The sequence below is a fragment of the Amblyraja radiata genome, chromosome 15 (genome assembly GCF_010909765.2).
Source record: "Amblyraja radiata isolate CabotCenter1 chromosome 15, sAmbRad1.1.pri, whole genome shotgun sequence".
NCBI classification, from domain to species: Eukaryota; Metazoa; Chordata; class Chondrichthyes; order Rajiformes; family Rajidae; genus Amblyraja; species Amblyraja radiata.
Genome location: NC_045970.1, coordinates 49,878,585 through 49,890,053, shown reverse-complemented (window position 1 = coordinate 49,890,053; position 11,469 = coordinate 49,878,585). Strand labels below are relative to the sequence as shown.

Below are 11,469 nucleotides of genomic sequence, written 5' to 3'. Positions count from 1 at the left end.
GTGCTGTTAGGCAGCAACTCTGCCGATGCCCCACTGTGCCACCCTAAAGCTCTATAGGACTTTGGTTGGGCTGCATTTGGAAGATTGTGTGCTGTTCTCGTCACCCCATTACAATATCAGAGTGTGGTGGCTTTGGAGAGGGTGCAGGGGAAGTTCACCAGAACACTGCCTGGATTAGAGTGTTTCAGTTACAGGGAGTGGTTGGATAGACATGGATTATTTGGTCTGGATCATCAGAAGTTGAGAGGAGACTCGATAGAAATATACAAAATTATGAGGGGCATAAATAGGGTAGTCAGAACCATTTTCCCACGTGAGGGCATAAGGTGGGAGGGGGAAAGTTTTCAAGGAGATGTGCGGGGCAAGTTTATTTACTCCCCCCCCCCCACACAAACAAGGGGTGGTAGTGGTGCAGATATGATAGTAGCTTTTAGATAGATGCATACAGGTGCAGGAAATCGAGGGATAGGGAACCAGTACAGGCAGATAAGATCAGTTTAACTTGGCATCATGTTCTGCACAAACATGCCCCAAAGGGTCGAGTCCTGAGCTGTACCCTTCTATGTTCCATGACCAACTCAACGATGGCCTGGATAGAGTGCATGTGGAGACAATGTTTCCACTTGTGGGGGTCTCGGAACATAAGCTTAATCACAGAATTAAAGGGTGTACGTAACTCTAGAAAGGAGACAAGGAGGAATTGTTTTAATATCAATGGATATTTTTAAGGCGGAGATGGACAGATTTTTGATTCGTACAGATGTCAGCGGTTATGGGGAGAAAGTAGGAGCATGGGGTTGAGAGGGATAGATTAGCCATGATTGAATGGCGGAGTAGACCTGATGAGCTGAATGGCCTAATTCTGCTCCTAGATGGCCTTGCCATTGCTGCCCTGAAACATGACAGCATCACTAGATATATGACATTAATGTGACTCATTTATATGATTATGATCTCCTGCCTCCAATGAAGCAGAATACAATAAAACATCAGCAGCAACAAATGTTCACAAGGATTTACTGCAGTTGAAGATTACAAGAAATAAATGCCGAGAAATGTGATGGTTTTGGTGGTCTTGAGCATGTGCGGCGTTTAGCGATGGACTCGGCGCCAGTCGTGGCCAGGCGTTGACGAGACTCTGCAGACCCGTGGACTGCCAGCCCTCATTTCCAAACCCTGCTGGTTGAGCTGGTCCCAGATCTTCTGCGAGTAAATAACAACGGTCTCGCGTTTCCCCAAATAGCTCCGACCCCTGTTGGCAGTGGAGGAAACGGGCATGTCCTAAACCAGCGACCACTTCAGCAATACTTCATTTTATGTAGAGAAGTTTCAGTTAAGTCGAACTTCAAGTCAATTTCTCGACAAGTTATTTTCAAGTCAATGTCTCGACAGGTGCACATACGTCTGTAGATGCAGTGAAATGCTATGAACGGGAAGCTTATGGAAGGTGTAGGTGCAGTGAAATGTTATGAACAGGAGATACAAAGGGTCTTCTCCTTAAGTTGGGCTGAAGGATGGTTTCCTCAGAGCTGGAAGCTTATGGAAGGTGCACATCTCTAGATGCAGTGAAATGCTCTGAACAGTAGATACAAAGGATCTTTCCCTTAAGTTGGGTTTGAATGGTTTCCTCACAGCTGAAAGCTTGTGGAGGGTGGATGTGGCGGTTGTATCTCAGTTAACGGACGCCATCGTGTCTATGCACAGGGCCAGACTCGCATGTGGTTCAGCAGGTGCAGTCCAATTGGCAGCACTCTTGCCCGAGTTGATAGATTTTGAAGTGTGGCTTACCGGGGGAGAACGGAAGCTAAATTCTTTGGCCGGCACTTCAGTGCGGCACGGTCAAAGGGGCCACCCGTCTAATGATGGTTCTACCGAGGCCCTTCAGCTCTTTTGAAATGACATTAAAGAACCCGTGGCGTAATTCTGAAGGACCGTCCAAAAGCAAAATCTTGGCCGAAGCACAGTGATGCCGATCTTCAAACCCGAATCACAGTCACTTCATTAAATAAATAATCGTCTCCAAAGACGGTCGGAACAGTCAGCAGAGGCAAATCTTCTCATGATTGATACGTGGTGGTTGTGACGATGAACTCGATGGTCCCTCAGTTGAGGTGAAGAGCCTGCCTCATCAGTTCGTAGGTGGTAAAGGCCACAGCCTGCGAGGGGATACAGCGGATGTAATTGAGAGTGAGGCCTCGGTACAGGCCCCTCCGTAAGCCATGTTGATCGTAGACATATCTCAGAGTCTTGGACATTGTCCTGATGAAGGAGAAAGATAGAACAAGAAACCATCATCATCATTTACACATAATTATTTTCCTTCCGAATTAACTGAATAATGACAACATCGTTGATTAAAAGAGGGTGGGGGCTTGGAACGCATTGCCAGGGGTGGTAGTGGTGGAGGCAGATACCGTAGTGGCGTTTAAGAAGCTTTTAGATGGATGCATAGAAGTGCATGGGATCGAGGGTTAGGGATCAGGTACAGGCAGATGAGATCAGTTTAACTTGGCTTCAAGTTCAGAACAAACATATCCCAAAGGGCCCGATCCTGTGCTGTACCGTTCTATGTTTGATGACCATCAGGGGCGGCACGGTGATGCAGAGGTGGAATTGCTGCCTTACAGCGCCAGAGATCCAGGTTCGATCCTGACTATGGGTGCTGCCTGTATGGAGTTCGTACGTTCTCCCCGTGACCTGTACGAGTTTTCCCCGGGTGCTCTGGTTTCTTCCCACACTCCAAAGATGTACAGGTATATAGGTTAATTGACTTTGGTAAAATTGTAAATTGTCCCTAGTGTGTAGGATAGTGTTAGTGTACAGAGATTGCTGGTCGGCGTGCCGAATGGCCTGTTTCCGGGTTGTAACTCTAAACTAAACTGATGGTTATAGAAATCAAGGACTGCAGATGCTAGAAAAGTTGTCGACATGCAGAATGTCAGGCAACATCTGTGGAAAGAGAACCAGTTAATATTTCAGGTTTGAAGATCCATTGCCAGAACTTGGAAAGGGAGAATTCAAACTGTAGAGATGGTAGTGGAGGGTTGTATAGGGAAAAGAAATGGGAGAAAACCCACGCAAGTCACAGGGAGAATGTACAAACTCCATACAGTCAGCATCCGTAGTCAGGATCAAACCCGCATCTCTGCAGCTGAAAGGCAGCAACTCTACCACTGCTCCACCGTGCCACCCAATCATTCTGTGGGATTTATTTAGTTTAGTTTAGAGAAACAGGGCGGAAAAAGGCCCTTTTGGCCCACCAGGTCGGCGACAACCAGCTATCCCCGCACATTAACACTATCCTATTCCCTCTACAGACAATTTTTACATTTACCAAACCAATTAACCTACATACCTGTAAGTCTTTGGAGTGTGGGAGGAAACCGAAAAACATCGAAGAAAACCCACGCAGTTCACGGAGAGAACGTACAAGCTCCGTACAGACAGCACCCGTAGTCAGGATCGAACCCGGGTCTCTGGCGCTGCATTCGCTGTAAGGCAGCAACTCTACCGCTGTGCCACTGTGCTGCCCTTAGGGGTTTCTAGGGTTGCAGCGTGAACATAAGGTCACTGAAGTTGGAATGGTCCCTACTGTTAGATATCCAACTATCAGGGGGGGGTCGCAAAACTGGGGTCCACTGACTGTGGACTTGGCAAAGTAATACCAGAGGCTCTGCTCTCGTCCAAAACAACACTCTGGCATGCAATGATTACCTTGCAGCTGATAGCTAGCACACAATGACCTGCAGTGTCAGCTGAGCCAGAATGGGCAAGTTTGGCATACGGAACTACTGCACCACAGATGTAGCGGCCAGCAGCAAGGGCAAAGGATGACATGTGATCAGTGATGCCACAGGAGGAGCCGCTGCCTCACAATGCCAGAGGCCCAGGATCGGTCCTGACCGCGGGAGTTGTACGCTTGGAGTTTGCGCGTTCTCCCTGTGAGCAATTGTTTTTGGGACTTAGTTGTGATATCCATTTTAGATAGACACAAAATGCTGGAGTAACTCAGCGGGACAGGCAGCATCTCTGGAGAGAAGGAATGGGCGACGTTTTGGGTCGAGACGTTCTGAAGAAGTGTCCCATTCCTCTCCAGAGATGCTGCCTGTCCCGCTGAGTTGCTCCAGCATTTTGTGTCTATCTTCGCTTCAAACCAGCATCTGCAGTTCCTTCCTACACATGTGATATCCATTTGTTGCTCATGGACATCAAAACTGCCCACTCGTCATATTTCGGTCAATGATTTGGATGTACCTGAGATTTGTGAAGAGTGCTTTACTGTGGAGCACAGATAGAAACAGAGATGTTTCATTTTGGCATTGTTGCCAGAAATACGGGTACTTACACATATTTGTCAGCCTCAGCCAAAGCGGAACCCAATTGCATTCGCCGTCGAGCCACGTCTAGTGGGTACCTACAAACCACACAGTTTGTTAATAATTTGTTAAATCAACCATCATTATTGCATTTTATGTTCTGCATCAACCTTCAGGAAAACAAGCTGAATCAGTATCAAGGTCAAATCTCGGTTCATGCATCTGATTTTAAAAAGGAACACTCATCTTGGAAAGTCCGCGTGTCATAGTGACGACCAGCACGGAAAAAGGCCCTTCAACCCTCCTTGTACCTGCCGATCAATACTGAAGTATCTGAGGTAGTCCCCAGGTTTGACGCAGGCCCTTCAGCCCAACTTGCCCATGTGGACCAACATGTCCCATCTACATTAGTACCACCTGCCTGCATTAGGCCCGTATCCCTCTAAGCCTGTCCTATCCATGTACCTGTCTAATTATTTCTTAAATGTTGCGATAGTATCTGCCTCAACTACTTCCTCCGGCAGCTCGATCCATGCACCCACCACACTTTTGTGTAAAAAAGTTACCCCTCTGGTTCCTATTAAATCTTTCCCCCTCTCACCTTAAACCCATGTCCTCTAGTTCTTGATTCCCCTGCTCAGAGCAAGAGACTGTGCGTTTACCCGATTTTCCCGCTGTGCGTTTACCTCATGATTTTCAACACCTCAATAAGATCACCCCTCATCTTCCTGCGCTCCAAGGAAGAACGAGACTCCTAGTCTGCCCAACCTCTCCCTACAGCTCAGACCCTCAAGTCCTGGCAACATCCTTGTAAATCCTCTCTATACCCTTTCCAGGTTAACAACATCTTTCCCATAACACGGTGCCCAAAACTGAACACAATACGCTAAATACGGCCTCACCAACGTCTAATACAACTGCAACATGACCTCCCAACTTCTATACTCAATACTGACTGATGAAGGCCAACGTACAGAAATTCTTTTTGACCACCCTATTAACTTGAGATGCCACTTTTAAGGAATCATGGACCTGTACTCGTAGATCCCTCTGCTCTACAACACTTCCCAGAGCCCCACCATTCACTGTATAGGCCCTGCCTATGTTAGACTTCCCAAAATGAAACCCCTCACATTTCACTGTACCACCTTTCCTCAGTCCACTTACACAACTTATTCTAGATCCTGCTGCAATTTTTGACAACCACCTTCACCTTCATTTGCCTCCATCTCCCTCCAAATATTTCCTATTCATGTACTTGTTTAAATGTCTAACAAAGATTGAAATTGTACCCGCTGATGTTGTGATATTGTGATGTACCCGCTGATGTTGTGATATCCATCCACACGTACCAGACCCAATTCCATTATTTATCCATTCAAAAATCCATTCATACTTTGGCTTTTACAGTAGTGCCCAGTCAACGCAATCTTTTATTTGAGAGTGACTGAAAGATTAGCTGATTAATGTATTCTGATGAAGGTTTCGCTGAACGCTTACACACGGACCGCCGAGGCCGACGGGATCTTCTGCTTGCCAACCATTTCAATTCCCCCTTCCCATACTGTCCTGGGCGTGGCTCCTCCATGGCCAGAGGGACGCCATATGCAAATTGGAAGGACAGCAACTCATATTTCTACTTGGGTGGCTTACAACCGAGCAGAATTAACTTTGAAATCTCTCATTTTAAGTGACTTCTACCTATACTACCCTTCCCCTCAACTTCCTCTTTCCCTCATTCATTCCACCCCTCTAGTCATTTAACCAGTTCCACAGCTCTCTACATTGTATCTCCCTTGAGATCACACCTTCCAGGGGTGTCAGGGGTTATGGGTGGAGAAGGCGGGAGCGTGGGGTTAGGAGGGAGAGATAGATCAGCCATGATTGAATGGTGGATTAGACTTGATGGGCCAAATGGCCAAATCTGCTCCTATCACTTTTGACCTTCCCTAGCCAATAATGGGCCCACCAGGGCACCGCCCTGCCCAAGGTCATTTGTGGCTGGCTCGGACTGGTCCTAGTCTTTTCTCGCCTCCAGCTTTTCACCCCACTCACCTCCCCCCCACCCCCTCCACCCAACCTTCAGTCTGAATAAAGGGTCCAGACAAGAAACGTCACCCATCTTTTTTCTCCAGAGAAGCTGCCTGACCCACTGAGTTACTCCAGCACTTTGTGCCTAGGCAATGTATTCTGACGATCAGGTAATCATATCGAACAAAACCTGCTGAACATGTTGGGGGAAAAATACCTAAAAATGTAGATAAGAACATTTCTGTGTGTGCAATTTAAACTATTATTAAAACCCGGAGAACCTCTTACAAGCAAACTATTGGCTTAAAACAAAATCAAAAAGCTTAAGAGATCGTGGGAAAATCCCTCAGAAAATCATGAAATCACTCCGCAGGTCGGATCGCATTTATAGAAAAAAACCCAATATAGGTATGAACGGGGGAATGGTTAGCAGGGAGCAAGGGAGAGCTTGGAAATTGATACCTCTCTCTCTCTTTCTTTTACTTTATTTCAGGTTTATTGAATTACAGGTAGCTCTGCTATTACCTTGAACCCTTGTGTTATAGAAAATGGTGTTCTAAAAACCATTGTGTTAATGGGGCAAGTAGCTTAGGGGCTTAGAGAGTTTAGTTAGCCGATTGTCACATGTACTAAGGTACAATGAAAAGCTTTTGTTGCGTGCTAACCGGTCAGGGGAAGGATAATACACGATTACAATCGAGACATCTACAGTGCACAGATACTTGATCAAGGGAAAAACGCGAATAATGTTTAGTGCAAGATAAAGTCCGATCAATGATAGTCCGAGGGTCTCCTATGAGGTCGAGAGTAGCTCAGGATTGCTCTCTAGTTGTTGGTAGGTTGGTGTGGTTTCAGACTTGGAACAGTAACGTTTATTTGCATGAGGGATTTTCAATATTAGAAGTCTTTTTCATCAAACACAAAGTTTATTTTGGTTACTTTACTGCAAGCTAAAAATACTAAAGGCTGTATGTTGTACTGTTTAGTAGAGTAAGGCGGCACAAATGTAATTCGAGGTGATTGCTTGCCGATTTCCATGGCCACCTGTGGTGTCTCGCATTACAAGTAATTTGGTCTGCATTATCCACACTGTGTTCCCCAATACAGCAATGGTGTTATATCTAATTACGGTTTATGAAAGCATGCAGAACGATCTGTAGTTGAATATGACTTCCTCAGTTACCATAGGTAGACAAAAATGCCAGAGAAACTCAGCGGGTGAGGAGCGAAGGAATAGGTGACGTTTCGGGTCGAGACTAACTCCTCAGTTGCCATGGTCAGGTTTAAACCTGTGATTCTGAATAAATGGCTTGGTCAAAATCTTCAAGTTCCTGGGCGTGCATATCTGTGACGATCTGTCTCGGACCCAGTACATTGATGCAACCAGAAAGAAAGGCCATCAACGCCTCTATTTCCTTGCAAGTTTTGAGGAGATTTGATATGTCGACAAATACTCTCTCGAACTTCTACAGGTGTACAGTGGAGACCACATTGACACAGCAACCCTAGTGCCCAGGGACAAAGGAGGACAAAGTGACCATGACCAGCTGAACCGATTACGATTTGAAAACTAAAGCAAGGATCATGAAAAAAATGTCCATAAGGTGGCAGTGTGATTTGATCCCCGGAACCTGTTGCCTTATAGATCAGCAGAAACTTTATGATCTGGGGAACCGGTCACATTTTAACCTGCAAAGTTTGTTATAAACTGATCAGAAGACTTTGGTTCGTTATAATCTTACTCTGTCCGCAGCAAGACATCTCACAAGTCGATCTATTGTGAGCGGTTTTGGGCTCCGTATCCGAGGAAGGATGTGCTGGCTTTGGAGAGGGTCCAGAGGCAGTTGACGAGAACGATCCCAGGAATGATTGGGTTAACGCACGATGGGCGTTTGACGACATGGGACCTGTAATCGCTGGAGTTTAGAAGGATGAGGGGACACCTAATAGAAACCTACCCAATAGTGATTGGCCTGGATAGAGTAGATGTGGAGAGGATGTTTCAACTAGTGGGAGAGTCTAGGACCAGAGGCCATAGCCTCAGAATTAAAGGACGTACCTTTAGAAAGGAGATGAGGAGGAATTTCAGAGAGTGGTGAATCTGAGGAATTCATTGCTACAGAAGGCTGTGGAAGCTGTCAATGGGTATTTTTAAGGCAGAGATTGACAGATTCTTGATTAGTACAGGTGTCAGGGGTTATGGGGAGAAGGCAGGAGAATGGGGTTGAGAGGGAAAGATAGATCAGCCATGATTGCATGGCGGAGTAGACTTGATGGGCCTAAGTTGCCAATTCTGCTCCAATAACATAACAATTCAATCATTGATGCACGATCAACAGATCTGAAGAAGGGTCCTGACCCGAAAAGTCACCTGGCCACATTCAGCCTGACCCACTGGGTTATTCCAGCAGTGTGTGTCTTTGTGTAAAGCAGCATCCCTGCAGTTCCTGGTGTTCGATCAGCTACAACTCTTCATGTAATCGCTGAACTTATTACAATCTACTCACAGCAGCGGGTTCTATTTTGTCACCAAATCCTCTTGTATGTTGAAGATCAGAGATGCCTCAAAATCAATTGCATGAAGCTATAATCCAGTCACGAGATCCAATTTGATGACAAGATCCAGTTTCATTGAAATCTGGAGAAGCATTCAGTTCATAAGTTCTTTGCGCAGAATTAGCCCATTCAGCCCATCAAGCCTAGTCCACCATTCAATCATGGCTGATCTATCTTTCCCTCTTTACCCCTTTCTCCTGCCTTCTTCTCATAACCCCCGATACCTTTACTAATCCAGAATCTGTCAATCTCCGCCGTAAAAATATCCATCGGCTTGCCCTCCCCAACCGTACAAATTTTATTGTGGAAACTACTACGATCTATTCAGAAGTGTCTATAAATTTGAGGAAATATCTTGAAATTTGATCGACATAGAACAGTATAGCGCAGGCACAGGTCCTATAGTCCATGATGTCTGTCCCTATCATGAGGCCAAATCCAAAACATGTGCTCGAATAGTCTGGTTACTTGAACCTACAGTAATTTTGATCATCAAAATGGGTTAAAATTGGACTCTGCGAACCAGAAATAATCAGTAACAGAACCTCTATCAACATTACCAAAGGGTGCTATTGATCAGGTGATCCTGTTCAGCTTTGACCAACAGGACCTCTATCAGCAGAACCTGGTTCAATCCCACCTGCAGAACCCCCATTCAATCTTATCAGCAGAGCTGGTTACAATTTGGTCGATGGAACTATTTACGTGCAACAGCACAGCGACAAGCCTTTTGGCCCACAGAACATCTCAAGATAAACTAAGCTCATTTGCCTGCATGTGATCTACATGCCACCATCCCCTGCATATCCATGTGCTTATCTTATCTGAAAGCCTTTTAGATGCCAGTATCGTATCTGCCTCCACCACCACCCTTGGCAGTGCATTGCAGGCTTTACACTTTACCCTTCTCGCCTTGATGCTATGCCCGCCCGCTTGTCTTTGACATATCCATGCTGGGGAAAAGGTTCTGACTGTCTACCCTATATATTTTTATATATTTCTATTGGATCTTCCCGGAGTTATTCCCAGTCTTCAACTGCTGCCCCGGAAGGTTACATTTCCTGCAATGGTCATCCAGTGAAGGTGATGAAATTATGCTTTCAGACAGGGGAATCCAAACTCCACTGTGTGTGTGCAGGAATGAACTGCAGATGCTGCTTTACACTGAAGATAAACACAAAACGCTGGAGTATCTCAGCAGGACAGGCAGCAGCTCTGGCGAGAAGGAATGGGTGACATTTCGGGTAGAGACCCTTCTTCAGACTGTGCGTGTAATTATTTTATTCATCTTCCCACCAATCTTTCCACCTTGATCTCTGTCGCTGGTTACTGTCTGTACTTCTCAGAACTCTGTGCAACTTAATCAATCGTGGATGTTTGTAGAAACAAGGAACTGCAGATGCTGGTTCACCAAGGAAAGACGCAAAATGCTGGAGTAACTCAGCAGATCAGGCAGCATCCCTGAACAACATGGATGGGTAACATTTTGGGTCTGGACCCTTCTTCAGACTGAATGTAGTATGGAGAATGCGGTGATAAAACTGAAAGTTCAGCATTGTGTCTACCTTTGGTATAAACCAGCATCTGCAATACCTTTTTATTACACATTAACTATTTCAACTTCTGCTTATGAACATGGGCAAGTATTTCCAACTGAATTGTATCTTGTAAACATCTCTCAATGAAGAAATGTTTGGACTTTTCGTGAATTATAGCTTTTAAATAAGTCTCGTATTTATACTTCAGAGAAGCTAAGTATTCATAGTCCTAGAGAGATACAGTGTGGAAACAGGCCCTTCGACCCAAATTACCCACACCGGCCAACATGTCCCAGCTACACTAATCCCACCTGCATGCGCTTGGTCCATATCCCTCCAAACCTGTCCTATCCATGTACCTGTCTAACTGTTTCTTAAACGTTGGGATGGTCCCAGCCTCAACTACCTCCTCTTGCAGCTTGTTCCATACACCCACCATCCTTTGTGTGAAAAAGTTACCCCTTAGATTCCTATTAAACCTTTTCCCCTTCACCTTGAACCTATGTTCTCTGGTCTTCAATTCCCCTACTCTGCGCAAGAGACTGAGCATCTACCTAATCTATGCCTCTCATGGCCCGGATCATTCATGGCACAGATCAATACTTTCTCCACCCTCCTCTTCTCCCCCCCCCCCCCCCATGTCCACAAAGGTGAAGATGAAAACTTACGATATTGTTTGGGCAAACGCTCCTGCTATTCCACCACACATCAGATTCACGTGGGATTTTAATACCATGACATCGGGATTGTCAGAAGAAGGCCTTCCCAGCACACCAGGGGCATGGCTGAGTCCAATACTCTTCAAGGTGCCAAATGTGAAGAAGGAAATACCTGATAGTAATATCAATAATGCAAAATAAATGGATTTTTTAAATTGCTGCCTATCCTAAACATGCTGCAATTGTAAATGGCCTCTTCTGATTAAACCAAAAAAATACTGAAGAGTAGGATGTAAAATCAGTCAACATGGAGGGTGCAGGATAAAGACTGCAGCGAGGCATGGCCCATGCATTACTCTTCAAGCTGCA

The 11,469-nt window shown here is 45.5% G+C and overlaps 1 protein-coding gene across 4 annotated transcripts in view; it reads right to left on the bottom strand.

Moving 5' to 3' along the window:
- Nucleotides 1-1,000: 1,000 nt before the first annotated feature.
- The window catches only part of slc25a16 (solute carrier family 25 member 16), a 34,071-nt gene continuing 23,602 nt past the window's right edge, over nt 1,001-11,469 (bottom strand). For 3 of the 4 annotated variants that reach the window (XM_033034412.1, XM_033034411.1, XM_033034413.1), the window contains exons 8-10: nt 11,110-11,272; nt 4,346-4,414; nt 1,001-2,259 (exon numbers count right to left, since the gene is read on the bottom strand). In XM_033034412.1, the coding sequence (XP_032890303.1) occupies nt 2,103-2,259; nt 4,346-4,414; nt 11,110-11,272 (389 nt within the window). In that variant the 3' untranslated portion in view covers nt 1,001-2,102. Of the gene's footprint in view, nt 2,260-4,341; nt 4,415-11,109; nt 11,273-11,469 lie in introns of those variants that run through there. The other variant, XM_033034414.1, reaches the window with a different exon arrangement.